The 20,753-nt window shown below is 37.8% G+C and overlaps 2 protein-coding genes across 5 annotated transcripts in view; both read right to left on the reverse strand.

The window, feature by feature from the left end:
* Positions 1-70: 70 nt before the first annotated feature.
* thrap3b (thyroid hormone receptor associated protein 3b) lies at positions 71-11,655 on the reverse strand. Its single transcript, XM_081377489.1, has 11 exons — positions 11,371-11,655; positions 8,929-9,075; positions 7,328-8,104; positions 6,301-6,876; positions 6,042-6,217; positions 5,774-5,885; positions 5,597-5,672; positions 4,320-4,480; positions 2,413-2,695; positions 1,532-1,678; positions 71-1,335 (listed from the first exon to the last, which is right to left on the reverse strand). The coding sequence occupies exons 2-11, from the start codon at positions 9,048-9,050 to the stop codon at positions 1,105-1,107; spliced, it is 2,661 nt and encodes an 886-aa protein (XP_081233615.1). The 5' UTR covers positions 9,051-9,075; positions 11,371-11,655; the 3' UTR covers positions 71-1,104.
* A 5,490-nt stretch (positions 11,656-17,145) lies between these two features.
* LOC308697741 (uncharacterized protein) overlaps positions 17,146-20,753 on the reverse strand; it is a 40,142-nt gene continuing 36,534 nt past the window's right edge. For all 4 annotated transcript variants that reach the window (XM_081377250.1, XM_081377251.1, XM_081377249.1 and 1 more), the window contains 6 exons: positions 19,454-19,558; positions 19,278-19,328; positions 19,142-19,190; positions 18,941-19,019; positions 18,595-18,827; positions 17,146-17,676 (listed from right to left, as the gene is read on the reverse strand). In XM_081377250.1, the coding sequence (XP_081233376.1) occupies positions 17,666-17,676; positions 18,595-18,827; positions 18,941-19,019; positions 19,142-19,190; positions 19,278-19,328; positions 19,454-19,558 (528 nt within the window). In that variant the 3' untranslated portion in view covers positions 17,146-17,665. The remainder of the gene's footprint in view (positions 17,677-18,594; positions 18,828-18,940; positions 19,020-19,141; positions 19,191-19,277; positions 19,329-19,453; positions 19,559-20,753) is intronic.

The following is a 20,753-nucleotide window of genomic DNA, read 5'->3' on the forward strand; positions in this document are numbered from 1 at the left end:
CTGTTGAGAGCAGCTGTTATAACCGATGTGTCTTACAAGACCAAGGCAACTCGAAAGAAAAGATTCCGTGTAAAACAGAGGACGGGCTTTATTTCAAATTCACCATGGAGACTGAAAGCACTGAATTAGTTTGTAAATGTTAACAGAACGTCACAGCGTTACAGTATAATGTCATCACAAAGCAGGATTAAAGAAAGCAGTCAGTCCCCCAGAGTATCCTTACAACACAACTGAACAGTGCAGCATACAGAGATCAATGGAAGAAAAACCACATGATCTAAACACATGCAGCATGAACTATTTTACATTTTGGTTGATAGTTTAAACACAATGCAATAAATGCTTCATTACAAGCTTCGTCTTGCATGTTTCTATTATTATCTACACTTTAAAATCAGATGAATGATCTAAAACTGACAAGATTTTTTTGCTCAAAATAGAAAAAAAGAATTATTATTTTTTTAAACTTCACAAAGTAATTAGACTATTTTAAGTCATTAGTGGCATCATTCAAGGGAAGAAAATTAACTAAATTGGACGTTAAATATAGTTGAGAACCCATTTGTTAGGACAAGGACAATCTTAATCTGTACATTTTTAACAGAGACTTTTCTGGAGAAAATCGGCCCAGTACACAGTGTATTGGTCCGCAAGGGATATGCTCCAATAAGACTGAACCGTACACCAATGACATTATAAAATAAAATGGGAAGAAATATAAATGAATGAATTTACATGCAATTCCAAACATATAAAGGGGAAAATCTACTGGCAGAAATGATCAAAAAAAAAAAAAAAAAGGAATCATAAAACTAGTTAAATCTAAGGCACAAGTGCACCGATTTTTTATTGCACTTTTTAAACGAAAATCAATTATGAATGACTGAATTTTTTCCTTCAAATCATCACCCCCCACAACCTCGAAAACAAGCGAAAACGTCAAAAACTGAAAAAGTAGCAGATTGTGTGATGCTAAACGACATGGCTCTACCGTATGGGGCTTCACAGTCCAACACCTGAACACACGAGGATGCATTTCTCACGAGGGCTCTCGTTGAGTTAGAGACGGTAGAGGAGAACAGACACAAATGGTTGCTGATCCCTCTATGGCTTGGAAGTAGGGCTTTCCCCAGACTTTTCGTCATCTTTGTGCTCTGAGCTTCCATCTCCCAATTCTCCCTCTTCAGCGTTGCCCTGGAACATGTCGTGGGTCCACTTGGGGCTGCCGCCGCCTTTGCGAATAATGAAGGTGCCCCTGCTGCGGGGGAAATTGCCTCTGCCGCGCCCCCGAGTGTCCACCCACTTCATCTCCCCTTCCTTGTCCCGGTCGTCATGCTGCAGTTAGACGAGAGAGAAGTAAATTGAAACTCTCCTATTGGCCACCATGCAGCTTATTCTGTCCCAAAATTGCGCACTTATACAGGAAGAGACTGTCTGAGTGACATGCGAAGCAACCAACCACCAGTTTTTGCTTTTAGCGTAAAGTTTAGGGGGGGGCGCGTGTATCTGAGATCAAAGCTAGTAATCACACCTGGAAGTACTTCCGACTCTTGGGGGTGTATTCGGGGTCCCACTCTTCCTCCGGGGGGCGTGAAGGGCCGCCCATAATTGGAGGGTTGTTATTGGTGTTGTTGCCAGGGTAATTTCCTCGGTTCCATCCTCTTCCTCTCATTCTGGGCTGCAAATACAAGAGAAGCACAGATCAACTGATATATGAGGAGACAACTTCAGGATCATTGTGCCACAAATACAAAAGCAGGCGGAATTACAGAATCCAGTTGTAAAAATGGAATTTACTGTATAACGCGGAAAGTCTCGGAATTTGGCACATTTTGGAATGGATTAATAAACCAAAAGTAGTTCTATATACAATTAGTCAAACTGTGCAATGGAATAAGTAAAGGATAATGTACATCCAGCCGGTTATCTCAGAATAAACTTGCTTCCGCGGAGAGAAGTTGTTAGCGCGCCAAATTCAAACTAGACGGACATTTAAGGGATACAGTACAGTTATACCACTTATTACACATAAATAATTATTGGGATAAAAGATGTTGGTTTCAGATTAAACTGTTTTAAAATCATACCAGTTTGTTATCTTATAATCCAACAGTGTAAAACAATAGTCGCAAAAATAAAAAACGTTCCTAGCAAGCGTATTGTGCTGCTAAAATATAGTGCGCTGCCTACCAAGACAACATTTCAGATTAGGCTTATTTATGATAGCTTAGCAACATGCTAGCATCAGACTCTTTCTCTGAAAATGAAAACACTCAGGATTGGGAATGAAGCCAGCGAGGAACAAAGCTCGACAGTAAGCAGTGATAACTGCATAAACAAATTCCATCTGTACCTCATCAATGATCAATAATTATCACATAATCAATGTCACGAGAACTGTAGAATACTCACAAATCCCCGATCGTAACCCCCACGACCCCTGTCATATCCTCCTCGGTCGTATCCTCCTCTGCCTCTCTCATAACCCCTGTCCATGTGGCCCTCATAGTCCCGAGGGCCTCGCTCCATGGGCCCGGGAAACTCCCGTGACCCCAGGCGGGCCTTGTTAAAACCCCCTCCTCCTTCCATGTGCTCCTCCGGATGGTACTCTTTTCCTCTGTATGGATGAGGAGAGGGAGAGGAGGAGGAAGATGAGGAGGAGGAGGGTGAGCGCTCACGCTTCTTCTTGCTTTTCCTTTAGAATGAGGGAGAACAGAGTAAAAAATAGTCTATTGAGTGACTGCGAAATGATTCTGTGATTAATGCATGTTTTGAAATGATAGAATAGCCGAAAGCAAACGCTGTAATAGAAGCGATTCTACAACAATGATGATCAGTAGGTTCACTGAGGTGAATATGAGGATAAAGATGACATGAATGAATATATTTGCATTTCCCAAAAGAGATAGTAGTGCTTGAAAGGCAGCAAAAGAACGAGTGTTAAACTTAGACTAAGGTTTTAGGCTATGATTCGATGGAAATTAAAAGCCACGTCAGAGCTGCTTTGCCATCTGTTGGACGAGTATGAGAATAGACACACAACATGACACCATCTTTGCATTATAAAGTTAAAAAGAAGAAAAAAACAAAAACAAATTGCAATTAAGTATGCAAGTAAATTCAATAAAATGTCAAATCCCAATTCGGTAAGCCAAAACATTCATAATTTAAGAAAAATGACTTGCATTGTTCATACATACATGCATGCGTATATCAGGGATGGGCACAAGTACTCAAATGTGACAGCGACGATTGATCATGAAAACAATGATTGCCCTGACTAAAAGAATATATTTGTCTTTTTTTCTGATTGGTTAATCACAGCATTTTTGGCGGTACCTGAGGTCTTGATTGGTTAGCATTAGACTGCAGCAAACGAGGCAAGTGTGAAAGCACCCTTAGTTGCCCGTGTATCAGCGTTAAGGGAAGAGCGAATCCACAATGGGATCGAGTTACCCTTTCAAACTAGCACGGTGCAAACCTCATGTGTGCATTCGTGTCCTTTTGTGCAGATGTAAGTTGTAACAGGGGGTAGGGCTATATATCAGATTAATCTAATATAGGATGCGTTTGGTTAAGTTTATTAACTCTCTAGCAAATCGCTGCAGGGTGATGTTTATTCAGAGTTTCAGCTCAAATGCAGAGACGGTCAGTTTCTTTTTCAAAAACATTGATGCATCATAATCTAGCAGTTTGACTGAACATATGACTAGAAAAAATGCAAGATTATGATGCATCAATTTGTCAAGATTAATTTTCCTAACAGTATTAAAATATTTTCATTATCTTTATTTTTATTTGTCAACATTAATTTGTGTTTTTATTTGTCAACATTTTTGTAACAGTCTTAAAATATTTTCATTATCTCCATGACGGACAGGCCTGAGACCTATCAGTGATCGAAATGAGAAATTGACAAACATGCCCATCCCTAATAAAATTTTATATATATATATATAGATAGATAGATAGATAAATAGATAGATAGATAGATAGACACATGTAAGGCTCAAACTATATACAAAATTTAAAGTGAGTCTGTACGTTAAGCTGAAATAGAACATTAGAACTAGAGAATTACAGGAATTAAAATATAGAACATTAAAAATAGAATGTTTGAAGAATAATACAGTGCTGCCTTCCAAACATGGTTTTAGATATGAATAAAGTGTTCCACTGTCTGTAAATAAAACTGACAAGTTAAATCAACATTCAGCCACAAATCATCACCAGTAAACGGAGACAATAAGACCCAGGCACAGAAATCAAGTTCTATTCAAATATTTTTCATCGGAAAGAATAGGACATCTTTAACATACTTTGATTTCTTGTGTTTGGAGGATCTGTCAGGGGAGAGTTCATGACTGGGCGTGCGTGAGCCAGCTGAACTCTTTCCCCCCTCTCGTTTAGGATCCTTTTTACGGCGCTCAATAGCCAAACGAAGGTCCAAAGATTCGCCCTCATGTTTTTTACCATGATCCTGTGGAGACACAATAATGTCCATAATAATTAATACATTTGATTTCTGAATCAATACAGTGTAAACAACTAAATGTACACGTTTCTTTATTTTGTGTTGAAATATATGGTTTAAAAGGATAGTTCAGTCCAAAAATAAAATTGTATTAATTTATTTAAGTCATTACAAATCCATAACTGTCTTTTTCACAGATGATGATGTTCAGCAGAATCTCCAGCATGCTCTATTCCAAACAATTAAAGTGAAGGTTGACTGCTTTGTTTGGACTATTTTCATGCGATTGCTGCAACTTGACACAGCATTCATCCTCATTCACTTCCATTGCAAAGAAAGAGCATGTGGGAGAATCTGATAGATTTGAAAGATAAAATCATTTTTGAGTGAACTAACCCTTTAACATTATTTTAATTAATATGTTATTAAATTTTGGATTAAACTAAACACAAAAAGAAGAGATAGAGAACATTTGTCTCACACTGAAATGGCAGATGCTTATGACAATGACAGTCAAAACCCAGCTGAAATACTCCATCTATTGGTCATTTTTAGGAATAACCTCAAATTCAATCCTCATTTTTAGTCACCCTCTATGACTTTACAGTTTTGGCTGATTTTGGCCAAGTTGTGATGGAACCAATGAAATATGTGCAATTTTAATACATAATGTGAACATAATATATTCGACACCCACTGAAAATGTGACAGACGTCTATCAAGACATGTGACATAAACGAACCAAAACAAAAACGCACAGATCTCATGGGAAAGCAGCATGCTCCATGCTTTCCCAATACTGATTAGTACTGAGCCTCACTTTTTTTTCATAAACACATTTTTGAGGAGATATACTTACTATTGCATTGGTTAGCGGTCCAGTGAAAGGCTTGGACACAGGATCAATTTTCACTTCCTTTTGTTTAGCCATTTTGTTTGGGCAAGTATGTACCCACGATTAATCATACGACAAACTCTGGAGGGTGAGAGCGTAACGCTCAGTAATACAAGATTGAGATTGGGGCTCTTGTGCATTAGCATTTTACACCTCATAGCACATTTCTGCAGTTTCAGTTGGTACACATTTGGGCAGGAATTTCAGATTTGAAAACGCTGTGTCACCTTGTAGCTGCTCTCTTCGAAATCCTCAAACAGGTGAGAGTGCTTCTTAAAAGCACTGGGAGACACATCGATTCGCCTGTAAAAGAACATGCAAACAAATATATATATATTAAGAAAGGATGAGAGGAAGAAAGCATCTAAACCATAAGATACACGAATGAGTGCAAATACACGTACCTGTGGATCTCAGGACTCTTTCTCGGCTTCATCATTTCCAGCTCTGCAGCTTTTCTTTGGTATATTCCAAATCGCTCATTCAGAGTCATCCCGGATGACTTGAAATGTTGAGCTACAAGAGAGTAGAGAAAGAAAATTTCTTTCATGCCACCATTTTAATAAATTCAAAAATTCTCCATATTTCACAAAGAAAAATGGCACCTCAAAGCACAAAGTGCAGAATTAAAATGTAAAATTGCACATAACCACTAGATTGGACTGGTATTACCTTTAATATGATGTACTATGGTGACTATGTGTTGAGCAAATAGCTCTGAAGGGCTCCTGCGAAGCTGAGCGGACTGAATATGCTGGAAGATCGAGCGAAACTCCTCATGATCTTTTTTACCAGGGTGCACAAGATCCCGTGACAAATGTCTTTCTTTAGCTAATGGACCTGTTGAGCTGAGGGAAAGCAGTGGAGTCATACACATGTATCCAGTTGTCATACATTTAAAAAAAATGTTTTTAGATTTTAAAATGTATACCTTTCTCCACCATCAGTGAATGCCTTTATACTGAAATTAAAGTGTGGGTCTTTCTTCCCTGAGGATTTAGCTGGGGGCGAGGCCTCTCTTCCAGCTGGAAACAGTGGCCTGCCTCTATTCTCTGACGCATTAGATGGAGATGGAGCGGATGGACTGATCCTGCTTTTTTTCTTTTCTTTCTTCTTGGAGGCCTTCTCTTCTTTTCTAGAAGCATGCTTCCGACTGCGATAAAGCTCCTCATCCAGATCCTCTTCAACATCTTTGTTGGCCAGATAGTCGTCCCATTTCCCGAAACGTTCTTCGGTTAAGCCCCGCATCGTGACAATGGTTTTTTCTTTATACTTGGATTCTTCCTCAGTCTTCCTGTCTTTCATTTCCTGGCGATACTCCTCTTCCTCGGCATCCAGAAAAGGAAGTCCTTTGTCAGTCTTTGAGCCGTCGTAGCCAGACTCGGACGCTTCGAACATGCTCCTCGACTTACTGCCGCTCTTTTCGCTGTCAGCGTCGCCCAAGCTTAAAGACTCACCCCTTCCGTTATCCCTGTCTGATAAGGGCTTTTTCTTTTCTGCCAAAAACCTGAGGTGGACGATCACATGTTAATTATTATTAAGGAGCAGACTGTATTAGAAAACATTCACATTTTCAAACCAGTTGGCACTAACCTTTAACAGCAAAACAAGAAAGCCTACTTACAACAACAATTAAGACATGCGCACAATTATGGATCAACCTTTTAGCAATGCAGACACGACTAACCAAGATGGAGTTTTTTTTTCCATACTTACATCAATAAAACTTTATCTCCTAAATTATGGGATTGCAAACAACCTCATAGCACAGGTAAAGGCCCATTTGTGACATTTGACTTTGAAATTAGCTGGTTTCCATTATAAGCTCTATTCTTCCAAGGATCTTTGTTGCTGTACAAGGACTAAACACATTTGAGAGAATGATGATTGATTAAAAACTGCCTGGAGGACAAAAGAAAGAGAGGGAAAACATCCAAAAGCCAAAATCAAAAACATACTTTTTGAAAGCAGTTGAGATGGAGGCCGATTTGTCTTCTGTCTTCGGGTCGTCTTTTGTGAAGAACCCAAAGCCAGTTGGTGTTGACGAACTTGACGTCTTTGCCGGTGGACTTTTACTGGCAGGGCCAATGCTTCGCCACAGTGGACCACCGTTGCCGGAACCTCCAGAAAGGGACACTTTAACCTCTGACTGACTCCCAGCAGATGCAGCTCTGCGTTTGGGACTGCCATCGTAGTCAGATAGGCCTTCCCACTTACTACTGGGTTCCTCTGGGCTGTTTCCCGTAGGCTTGGATGCTTCCTTGCTGGCTCCCTTGTTCTCACCCGGTGAAGCCCTTCCTTTGGCTTCTTTGGCATGAGGTCGTCCCGCACTTGAGTTGCGTCGTCGTGGGGACGAGGAGCGGGAGGAGGAGCTGGAACGTCTGGAACGCCCCGAGGAAGATTTACCGGAATGACGTGAATGGCTTCGGCTTGGTGATCTTTTCCGTGGTGTGTGGGAACGCGAGCGCCCCCTCCTAGGGCTGTACGAGTGGTCGTACGGCTGTTGCTGATCTCTATGGCCGTGCCAGTTGGAACCATGGTTGGAACGGTAACCATAGTTGCTCCCACCTCGATAATAGTTCCCTCGTGGGAAGTAGCCACGCCCTCTGCCCCGGTTGTACTGAAAGGGCCTCCGGTAGCCACGGTTATAACCACGGTTATAACCACGATTGCCCTGGAAATCTCTAGAAGGATAGTTCCTCTCCCTGCTGTGCGAACGGGATCTTGATCTAGAACTAAAAGAAAAGAGGAAGATGCAAAGCACAGAAAGAGGATTAAAGCAAAATTAGAGAAAAAAGAGAAAGATGCAGTTATGATTCATGACCACATGATGGCGCTACAGAATCAAAATTCATACAAATGGAACAATTCACTTCTTGGGTTTTTGCAATGAGCAAAATGTTTAAAAAGTGTTAAATCACTTCCTGTTGAATTTCACAACTGATGCAATTCTTACAACACCTTTTACCACAGAATAAAAGATTATGCCTTCATCACATCTTCTAAAGTTGCTTATGGAAATTTCCTATAAATGGAACTGCAACTTGAATTCATTACCTAAACATGGTGGCAATACAACCTTTGCTATAGGCACTGTGGCCCAAATTTACCAGTCACTAAACCAAACATTCACTAACAGGAAAATGCCTTACCACTTGCGCTTTTTGATTATTAAGAATAACGTTAATCGATCAGCATAGCAGGATTGTGGAAGACACATGCTAATCCACATGCAGTGGAAAGAGGTAGACACACCAGACAAAAGGAAACTGTTTTTAAACTAACTCTTACTGGACACGTAAAAAAACAAAAAAAAAAGTGTGGGCTGTTAGAGGAGAAACACTTAGAAAAGGAGAAGCAACCTTCAGGAAAAAATGGTCTCTCATCTCAGTGCTATTTTAATATTAAATGACTATTTCAAGAGCAGGATAAAGCTCTCTAATGCAGCTGTTTTTAAACTGAGTTATGTCAGTCTTAAAATCAGACTTCTCATTTACAATGCCATTCAATCGTCAATTTGTTGTAAAGGAAGTGGCTGAAATCTATTAAATTTGCCTACCTGTAGCGACGCTTTCTGGATCTAGAGCGGGAGCGAGTCCTCGAGTGAGATCGTGAGTAGGACCGTGATCTAGTCCTAGACCTGGAACGGGACCGAGAAGCAGAATTCGGGGGCTTGGACATCTCTGTGCTCACAGTATCTTTAGACCTGAAATGGGAATCACATGAACACAAGGCTATCACACTCGCATAGTATACCATTATAAAACAAATGTAGGACTATGGAGAAAAGTCCCCTAAAAAGGAAAAAAAAAACAATTAAAATCCCCCCCCCCAAAAAAACACTTAGTTTAACAAAGGCATTACATCTCAATTATCTTTTTGTTGTGCAAAACAGAGACTGACCGATACAGACTACTATTATAAGTGCCGATAACTGATATGTAGAACTTTTCATTTTTTATATTTTTTCAATAATGAAATACTTATAATTACAATTACTGTTATTTATGCCATTATATGCAATAGGGCTGCAATCAATAGAATCTTTTGTTTTGTTTTTATTGATGAGCGACTTTGCAGTAGCAAAAAATATTTATTTGAAACATTTACTAAATATATTTCTGAAAATCCTTCAGGTCATGCATTAATTTAAGAGAAAGATGACTATCCTTATATATATATATATATATATAAAGTACTGACAGCGGACTCTTATCACAATCATTAGTAGCCCTAATATAAATGCTTTATATAAGCCGTTCTGAGATCTATATGGTTGTAATTTTATTGACATCTTTGTTTTAGGCATTGTCAAATTTTTTTTTTTTCAACACAGTAATATTTATGGGCCTTGCTGACAATGATTAATGATTACCGCTATCTCTCCACAGTATACTACATTAGTATTGAACACGGGCACCTGCCAAAACAAATTCCAGTTTACGGTAACTGATGCAACTAAAACAACACACTATTTATCTTCAAACATCTGCACCTGATTTCCTAACTGATCAACATTTACCATCAGGGTTTCTTTTACCTTGACCCACTACGAATTTATTCTGTTTGTGCTGACCAGATAAATCAAATATTAACAACAACAACAACAACAACAACAACAAAAACCCTGAAACTATGCAGCAGATAAGGACAAAGATGAGAGCCAAACAGATTCAACGAGCTGGAAAGTATGGGTGAAATAGTTTCAGATCCTTAAACATTCAAACTTCCTTTTAATATTATGCAAATTATGCAGAAGTCATTTGCAATACAAGAGTGAATATACAGCCAGTACATTTGCAAAACATACAAAGGACTGAGCAGTTTCTGAAAAGAATATATAGCAAAAATTGCTTGCATAAGCTGGTCAAACAATTAGGCTACTCTACGAGTGGTTAACATCACAAAGTCTGGTTTTCCAGTGCATTTATCTTGTAACATGAGTAGCCTAAGTTAATTGATACGCAACATTCTTCGGTGTGGGATACACAAGGTGTGTCTTCCAGTATGAAAGACTTGTATGCGTATGCCTGTGTATTTGCATCGGGGGTCAAAGCAGAACAGGAAAAGCTGCTGCCAATGCCAAACAATTATCACCAAGTCATTTAGTGTAAGAGGCAGTCCAGCTCAACCAGTGTAGCTAGATACTAATCTAGTCAGGAAATACTTGGGAAAAAACATTTGCATTGATGCAATCATCAGTACAGAGCACATTCACTGGCTGAGTCTCAAAACATATTGAGTTGTCTACCTAGCCACTTTAGACTCCATAAGCACCATAAGGGAAGTTCAATAGACATTTTATTAGGTTTTGAAATATTTCAAACAAGTGACTACAGACTAGGTATTGTTTTGCTGTCTAGATAGGCAGCTCACTAGATAGAGAAATTGTGGAAAACACTAACGTTATTTTTCTTCAGATCCGTTTATATGGTAATTTCTCAATGCAAAAGCCAATAAACAGCGAAAAAAAATGGCCATTTTATAAGACGTATTTCAAAACACTTTCATTTTCACTTCTTTCGTGTTAAGGGTGAAAAGGAATGAAATTAGGATAATGCAATCACAATAGAAATGCAGCTCCGACTTGACACGATCATCATCTGCAGCCATCCTCGCTCATGTGTGTTTTAATAACAAAATATTGATTTACAGAATATTTACAGAAATAAATTGCATCACCCTCAACGTGTTCAGAAAAACAAAAACATAATCTGGATGAACAATAAAAGGAATTGTATTGGGTTTTGCAAGTTAAATAACTCAATCACATTTTGTCGCCTTTTTATGCTCCAAAATACAGAATATTACAAGTCATATTACATTTCTACTGTTAGCCGCTATGCTAACATTAGCCCCTTTGCTAATCTGAAACGGCACAAATCGCGCAAAACCAGACACAATATCAACAAAATAACACACAACATTTTAAGGAGACACACCTGCAGAGAATATTGATAAAATAGTGATATAGTGTTAAAATGTGTATAAAGAGACTCACCTGAGAGGCTAGTCAGATGTGATTAGCGCGAGCTCACGAGCAGAGGCGCTGCGAGCACGCGACGGAGGAATAACGTGTATTATGCGTCGTATGCGGCTCAATGTACGTCTGATTTTATTTATTCTGCTCTATTTCACCCTTCTAACCTAAAAGGGTTCAGTTGCGAAATGTTTCGTAGTAATGAAAATGAGAAGTGCCCATTTGGTCGCCTCAGGAAACGCAAAAGGCTTCGTCCCGAGACAGTTCAGCTTCCTGATCATTCAACGCAGTAAAACGCGCGCGCACGCAGAGGATTATACACGCCCCTTTTTTGGTATTATTTTTTTCTTTAATAAGTATGTTCTCCTTTTCTTAAAAAAAAAAAAAAAAACTGTAGATGTTGAATCGCAAAAAAAAAAAGTATGAAGGTTTTTATGGGCCTGATAGAGGTAGTCTACGTTTACACACTCTTCAGTCAATTTCGAATTACACAGAATTCCTTGGGCCTACATTTTAACTCTTTAATTAATTTTTAAACAAGACATGCATGTTAATGTAATATATGGCTATTTTCTTTCCTCTGAGCACCACTGCAGCATCTACACATGGTAAAACAGACACAGCGCCTCTATTTCAGACACCTGTTGAAAGCTTCTCATACTGACAGCTGAAATCACAGGCCGCTGAGCCAGTTCAGAGAAATCTGTCCAGCACCAGGCAGTATTTCACCGAGAGAGGAAACACAACGGAGAGTCAGCCTACATGAGCCAATCTGTCTGACAACACGTCTGCTAAAATACTATTGTTACTGATGCATGTGTTTCTGTAAGACTAGATAGGGGTTCCTTAAAAAATATATTGGCTATGTATATATTGTTAGAAAATATGAATATTGTATAGGTCTCGCCCTCCAACGTGTGCACGTGTGCACGTGTTTCCTGAATCTGTTTCAGGAAGTTGGATACAGTTTTAAACATAGCTATGCTAATCTCAATTTCCTTTTTTAGATGGTTCATTTTTCTTCTTCTTTTCCCCCTCTCATTTGTTACACTGCAGCTACACCGATTTTGAATTACCGGTACAATGTTGAGAAACACAACTAAAGGTTATTCTTGGCATAGTCTTATACAGTACACTATGCATGTTGCTATATTATGCCATTGACAATGGCTTCCAATAATCATATTAAAAAACAGAGATAAACATTCTTCTCTAAGACTGCTGGCAGCTGCTATCGCAAAAATAGTAATCCGCAACAGGGCCAGAGAACGTTTCTGGTGAAGATCTGCAGTGTGCATGTTACAACTAAATATAAAACTTAAAAATGTATATGTCTTGTACCTGAATGTACCTGAATCTCTCTCTCTCTATATATATTTATATATATATGGAGATTCAGGTTGATAGGCCTAATTATTATATATCCTAATTGTAATTTTGGGATCATAATGCTGAGAGCCATGTATATACTTGGAGCCAATTTCAGCTCTGTATTTAAATCACCAGAGGTCTTACCCAAGGGGTGTATGATATCACAAATGTCAAAAAAAAGTATAAATAAATAAAAATTGACCAATTTGAACTCTATTCTGTCATTCATATGGCCTGAACACTGGAGTCCTGTAATGTTATCAGTGAGTGTCATGTTCTATATAAATGAAAGATCGCTGCGCAGCACGACTGCAATCCTGCCTGTCATTTTGGCAAACTGTTTACATTCCCAAACTGATCTAGGGGGGTAACTGCATCCAGACAGTTTGATGTTAGCTTAATTCACCTTTATTTTTGATGTAGATGAACTAATGCGCCTGGATGCTCAAACCTGAACACATGCAAAGCAGAACGTGTGTGATGAAACAAAGCATGAGCTAGAGAGAGCTTTTCGATGTGAAAAACCACAATTAAATATCTAGATGTGCACCACAACCAAATTTAGAGTGAGTTCCTGTGTTATTTATTTCAAAAGAGTGCAGCACACGTTCAGTGGAAACTTCGTCTTGTGGTTTTGTGTTCAGTTAAGAGCTATTTTTCCATTCTAAACCCATGTGCTGTTTCTCACTCTCTGTTCAGAAGCAATGTCTTTTAAAGCCATATTTCTCTTTCAGGTTTCTACATCCACTCAAAATGATTTAGGACAAGCTAGCAAAAAATAAAAACCTTTGAGACATTTTCTCAATGTTCTGCTTAACTTGCAGGGTGTTTAGTTTGTCCATTTCCAGGCCTTTACAATTTTAGTGATGAGTGCACACATTTTCATCTAAACAATTATCACAGTCAGTTATTCTTAAAAACATGTTCAAACATGCACAAGAGAAATATGAACAAAACAAAGAGAGCAGCCTCACCTCTAGTGTTCAGGAGTGGAAGGAATATGACAGAAAGCAAAAGTAAATGCAGCGTATATGCAGTGAACAAAGAACTTCCTGTATTTGATGGACGAAGCTATATATGCTAAGTCATTTCTTGTATGCCAGATGCATTCAGCCTGCTATATGAAGTTTATTAAAAGAACCAGCTACACAAAGTGTTTATTATTGGTCCTTCCATGAGTAGAACATTATTATTAGAGCTTCTGACTGTCACCAAGCTCGTGAGGGATAAGCAGAAATATATTGTATATTTAGAACAGTGTTGTCACTATTAACTTAAAACAGTATTTGAATAAAAGGTGAATTTGAATTAAACATAAATATTAGATGAAAAAAATTAAAATTGCCTTGGAAACTTATTGAAATAATTTTAAGTTGATGTATAAAAATTACTAAAACGGAAGCTAAATAGAAATATTTCAAAAACTAATAAAAATGGCAAATGCAAATAACAAAATTACTGAAACATCAAATAAAATTACAATGAAAAAAAAAATATATAGAAAGGCTAATTCAAAATATTAGTAAATACTATAACAATACTAAAATAACACTGATATATAAACAATTCAGCTGCAGGCAAAAAAAAAAGGTAATTCAATTTAATTCGACTTTCAGCCACATTAATTTTTTTAAGAAAACACATATTGTCTTGATTGAACACTGTAAAAATTTACAGTGCAAGGCGGGAAAATGTGAATCCCTTTAGGCTAATGACTCAAAGTGAACTGGATTTGATTCATGCTGGTAAATCAAATAAAATCATATCAAATATTATTTCAACCTAATTTTATGAATAACAAATTGTAGAGTCTGCTGTTTTTCTTTAGTGAAGTTTTCAATAATATTTCACTGTTCCATATTCTGTTTCATACAGTTTGTCCGATACTTTGGTGTTGCTCTGCACAAAGTTTTCTCAATCTTGGCTCACATTACAATCCACAATAGTAACCAAACAGGCCACAGAACTCTGTGTATTTAGGAACCTCTATCCTAAAACCCAAAGGAAGAGATACACTGGACACTTAATAAAGAATATTTCACAGTCCAGCTCGTATATAGAGGCATAAAACAAGGTAACTTAGTTTGTTTGAAGCAAATGTGTGGTTGACGGAAACATGCTGCAAGACCACATTTAAATAGAGAGGTTGATAATATTACACGTAGAGTGTGCTTAGATGCAAATGCATGCAGTGCACACACACATGTACCCACATTTACACACTCATTCACACACTTATCAACAGCAACCAAAACAAACAGACAGTGAATTCTCAGTTGTCTTCACACCTTGCAGTGACTCCAGTGAGGCTTTATGTTGTCCATCTTGTGCGCCAAGGTTTTGTGGCACAACATACTGTTTAACAGGCCTTTAAAGGTCAAAGGCTAGAGACAAATATGAACTTTGGATTGAGAGCTCTGTCAGCCATCTTGGTTAATTTGCAATGCAAAATTGTGTTGTAAGATTAGTCATTTATAAACTATTTTAGTATTTATCAATATTTTGATTTACTTTTAGTTTTATATTTTAGTTTTTTTTAATATATTTTAGTATTTAGTTTAAATTTCAGTTACTTTAAGGCAGCATTTCAAGTTTTTTTAATTGTAAGTTTTTCATCTAATATTTATTTCAATTAACTATTTTTAATAGTAAAAGTTTGGAATTTAGATAAAAATAACAACAATGATAAAATAAATGGTATCAGCATTTTGTGCTTTACAACTTTGGAGTTTAACCCTCTTAAAATTAAAGTGTTTGGGAAACATATAGGAACATAGGAAAGAATGTTCTCAACTCATATTCTCAAGTGTCTCATCTAGATATTCAAAAGTGATCTTAAAAAAGTCTCAAACTTTGCTCAGATATTCCAACATACCAAAATCTGCTTTAAAAGTCATAGATTTCAGCATGAACTTAAACCTTTCTCATCTTCCAAGAGATTTTAAAGCTGTATTTGTGTCTATTTTAACTTCCCCCAACAGTTTTAGGAGAAACATCTACGACAAAGTTGATGCATGAATTGAAAAGTCTCCCAAACTCTAAAAGAGCAACAGAATTTTCCTAAGGGTTATTCAAATCAAATGCAAACCTGAGAGCAGTTTTTTGTGGACTCAGATGGCGTGTTCTGTCACTCATTAAGATCATGTTCATTCCTGTCATGCCAAATGAATTAATATCCAGCTGGCCGTGCCATCCTTAGTCATAACTCACTTTGTATCTGTTATCATCCATCTAAAAATACAGTGCTTGAGATGACCATCGGACCATCAGGGCCAACACCATGTCAGTTGGTGTGTGGTGGTGAAACTTCGGATGGTTGTTGCCAGAGTTGGGAAAATGTGATTTAAGGATAACCACAATGTTTTCCCCCCTGTAAATAATACACCTAGCTTTCTGTCACTGTGTTTTCTTCATATGTGCATTAATATCGCTCTGACGTACCAGAACTTGGTGTCAACACATGCACAGACTCTCACTGGAGAACAAGAAGACATAGCCTAATTTGTAAACAGCCCAAATAAAACATGCACAGGTATGGGGCAAGATCAATGCAAGTGTACTGTACACTAGTAAGTGCGCATCATAACTGGACATTGTTCAGCATACATAAGTGACTTAGCTGGAGTTTAGATTCAGAGCTGCAGGATTGTGTTGCCCTCCACTGGCTGAAATTATTCACTGCACAAGGAATTATAGAAGTATGTCTACACTGTCAAAAAATTATTCATTTTAAAGCTGACGTGTTTAGCAAAAAACATGCTTGATTGAAAGTAAAAAGCTTCCCACATTTAATTGTACTTGAAAGTATAAACTGTAACATTTTGTCCTGTTTCGAAAAAGAAAGCAAACCTCCAGGTTAATGTAGTAGGCTACTACTCAAAATGTAAAAAGTGCAAGTTCCCCAAAAGTAAATATTATTGATCATCTCCTAACAAGGCCATATATTAAAGTCTGGGTAGATTAGATGGTAAGCAAACCCTCAGTTCTCGTAATCAGTGTGTTGGACGCAGGAATAAAGATCTGAGTGACTTTGACAAGGGCCAGATTGTTGTGGCAAGGCGACTGGATCAGAGTATCTCTGAAAGGCTTGTGTGTCGCTCCCGGTCAGCAGTGCTGAGAATATACCAACAGTGATCTGAGGAGGAACAAACCACAAACCAGTGACGGTGTTGGACGCCCAAGGCTCATCGATGCACAAGAGCAATGAAGGCTATCCCGTCTGGTCTGAGCCAGCAGAAAACAAGCTTCCATAATATAACATAGTACTGATGTAGTTTACAATATTTCTTATTACCTTAAATTGTGCATGAGAGTCTGTTACTGTCTGGATCTCGTGTAGAGTCGCTGCACAAACATATTTCACGCCACAACACAAACTGTGGAAACAAAAAACTATAACACCTTAAGCACTGACTTAACACACAGTCCCTTTTATAAAGATTTATTCCACAGGTCTGTCATAATCAGGCAAATATACATTAACATACAGAATATCGCCCTCTTCTGATGCTCCACACGTTAAATAACGCAATAATTCAAGACACACACGGTTTTCTATTTAAAAGAACAATAACAATACATCATAACAACAACAACAACAACAATTAATATCATAATGATAGCCAAACATCGTGTATTTTCTAAAACTCATTATATAGTGACTCTTTTAAGGTGCACCACACAATCGGCAGGTGACTTTTTAAAGAAACTTTGCACCATGACACACAGTGAAATAGACAGAGACTTTTTGCAAACGTTGTATATGTATATAAGTGTCTTTTTAAGGTTCTCCTCCACTGTCTCAAAGTGCTTGCACAGAAATCGGCGGTTTCTGTCTTGCTGTGTTTCTAAAGTTAAAGCAGTCTTTTTGTTGGTTTGGCACACGTCACGGGTGAAAGCAGTGGTAGCGTAAGGCTTCTCTTCTCTCACCGAAGGCTCTGCTCTCTCACAGGACCTCTGCAGAGAGACAAAAAGACACAAAAGTTTAAAGTTTAATTAAGTCTTTAAAGGTTTGTTCACCCAGAACCCTCATGTCGCACCATGCAACTCAAATAGAGATGTTTTGCAAAATGTTCAGGCTGTTTTTTTCCAATTTAATGAAAATTAAAAAGTGTTCATTTTCATTCAATGTTCAATAATGACAGAATTGTTTTTAGGTGAACTATCCCATTCACATAAATAATCATTCAATAATATATTATAGATGAAACTGTAACTGCAGTACATTTCAATTTTACACTTTCATAAACATGCTTTGAAATGCTTGTAACAGGAATGTTACAGCATATTTTTTCATAATACCAGTATCAGGATATATTCCCGGATGACAATGTCAAGATTTATTAGGCTCAAATTGCGAAAGAATGGTTGGGAGGGAGCATGAAAAATAAATGTTTTGATGTTATTTCCTTTAAGAGGTGCATACATTTTTGGCTAAGATCTTGTATTGCCAATGCAAGAGTCCAGCACTCTGTAAAGTCTCCACCAGCACATCCCAAAGACTTTCAATGAATTTAACCATTCTTCCACAGTTTGAGCCTGATGAATCTTGACATTGTCATCCTGGAATATTGTCATGATGTGTCTTCCAACACGGTTGTTTGAGAAATGAAAAGCTACACACTCATCAATTAGGGTTAGAAGAACTGTTGCCAAACATATCACATGCTAGAAATATAATAATCACTGCAAAAATGATCCAATCAAAGACTCTTAAGCATTTGCCTATTTAAATCCAAACAGTGCATTTTGTGTAAATCCCTGTTGCATTCGTTACAAGAATACAACAGTATTTTTTTTTACAGTATTATGGTAATTAGTCATGACATTAATTAAATCAAATGTCTTATCTAATCTAAAAATATCCAATTTTACCTGCCACATGTTGAGGTTTCATAGGTCCCGCCTTCATCATGAACGGTTCCCCTCCCTCAAAGGCCATGATTGGGTCAGCAGGTTGACCCTGCCCACTGTTTCCACTGCCACTGTGATTGGACAGCTTGATGATCCCCTCAAAGTCTGCTGCCTCTCCATTGGAGGACAGTCCATTCTGATGTTTGGTGGGCTGGACACCATTAATGACGGGTGCTGCGTCCCAGGACACAGAGCTGAGAAAGAAACATGGGTGTAATTCTCATATTTTTCTATTAGATATGATCTTAAAACACTGTATTTAGTACATTTCAAATGATGCAATTAATCGTGTAACTTCTTAGTTTACCTCATTTTCACGTCTCCTTGTGATTGGTTGAAATTTGTCGCACCACTATGGAGAGTTTCTGAAGGATTTTTCTGGATTACTGCAAGACGAGAATTAGCTTTATATTTTTCCTTTAAACTCATTTAAAATATTTTTAATAGAGAAAAGAGTTATTTTTTGAAGGGTTACGTCACATGCACAATACTACAAATCAATTTTTACCGTTGTCAGAGACTCTGCCATTCACTTGAGCTGGAGTCTTAACTTCTTTCTGCAAAGACACAAATAAAGCAGGTTCATTCTCCTTTTGCTCTGTGTGTGAGATTAATCCAGACTTAATGAAACAGACGTTTCCCACCTGTACCCCTGCGTCACTCTTACGAGTCCTTTTCATGATTTCTTCCAGACGCTAGAAAGGTGAACATGGATGTTAGTCGAATCCACAGAACAGGGAAACCACTCAATTGTTTCTCTTAGAGAGCAATGGGATTCATTTTCTTTCAATAAAAGCATTTGAAGAGTCTCTCATTTTACCTTCTTTCTCTCCAGGCGCTCCTGTTCCTCCTTCTGGAAGTGTTTCTCTCTTTCTATCCTCTGTTTCTCCGCTTCCTCTCTGGCTTTGGATTCGGCTTCCTCTCGCTGGCAAAGACACGAATAAAACTTCATTACCCATAAATCCCCTACACAAATCTCTACATTTCCCATAAGCCCTTTGACATGACTCAAGGTTTGGCTGGTTTGTATAGTTCAGTTTGTCCCTGAAAAATGAAAATATGAATAAAAACTATAATAGTATCTCAATAAAACTAAAATAACAGTGTTAAGAAGGAACACTTATGGATTGTTTATGGGCCGTCTGATTATTTATTATTAATCAAATTGGTAAGTAACTGAAATTAATAAAATCTTTTTACAAAATCATGTAAATCACAGTCTGATAAATTATTCAATCTAAATGTAAATTTATATGAATACACAATTTATGCGGTTATGATCTGCTCTAAAATATTTCAGAATTTGCTCTTTGTGAATGCAATCTCTATAAAATTATTTAAAAAACACAGTGACAAACTAAAATAACTCAAATTAAATCAATTATATATAACAATTTAACAAAAACTATAATAGTATAAAAATAATACTACAATAACACTGACCTAGACACAGTATCTTACAACTGCATTTAAGAAAATGGATTAGATACAATTTAAAGACATAAATGCATTAAAGTACACTGCAAAAAATGATTAAGCTTAATCTTATTGCCAATAAATCCAGATGTGGCATCAAGTTTAATCTGCTTATGCATATCTGCACCCTTGTCACAGTTTAGATCTTGAAAAAATCCTTTTTGATGCTGCTGAGACACCACAGCTGTCCTTTGTACGTCCAGAGAGCCACAAACAGAGCCATTAGGCCTGTCCTGCATGATCAGATCAAACCAGAACACACGCAGGCTTCATGTCAGAGGGGCTCTGCGCGACCTGATGGCGAGTGTGAAGGGCAGCAGACGAGAGTCGCCCGGAGGCTTGCGTACCGTCTTCTCGTGTGTGTGCGGGTCTGAACGGCTGCTAATGCACTGCGGGAGACTCGAGCTGAGGCCGTCGTATGAAAGCACTCACGTTAATGCCCTTCTGTCTGCCCGTGCCTCGGTCACCTTGATGCCTTCAAGGTCTTTTGTATTATTTTACAGAAGACTGCAGATGGATTTTAAAAGATTTTGGAATGAATGTATGAAAAGCACAAACAAAGCTGATTTGAGCAAATTTGTAGATTCTGATTCAGCAACACATTGTCCATCTGCTTTCAAAATGTCATTACTGTCATTGGCCAT

This window comes from Scardinius erythrophthalmus (genome assembly GCF_964197995.2).
Source record: "Scardinius erythrophthalmus genome assembly, chromosome: 10".
Taxonomy (NCBI): domain Eukaryota; kingdom Metazoa; phylum Chordata; class Actinopteri; order Cypriniformes; family Leuciscidae; genus Scardinius; species Scardinius erythrophthalmus.

Excerpts from the sequence above, each read along its gene's own strand:
- thrap3b (XM_081377489.1), bottom strand. The coding sequence starts at position 9,050 with ATGTCCAAGCCCCCGAATTCTGCTTCTCGGTCCCGTTCCAGGTCTAGG. Across the intron at positions 8,105-8,928 it reads TCCAGAAAGCGTCGCTACAG|TTCTAGATCAAGATCCCGTT; the intron begins GTAGGCAAATTT and ends CTTTTCTTTTAG. Across the intron at positions 4,481-5,596 it reads TCGAAGAGAGCAGCTACAAG|GATCATGGTAAAAAACATGA; the intron begins GTGACACAGCGT and ends GTGTCTCCACAG.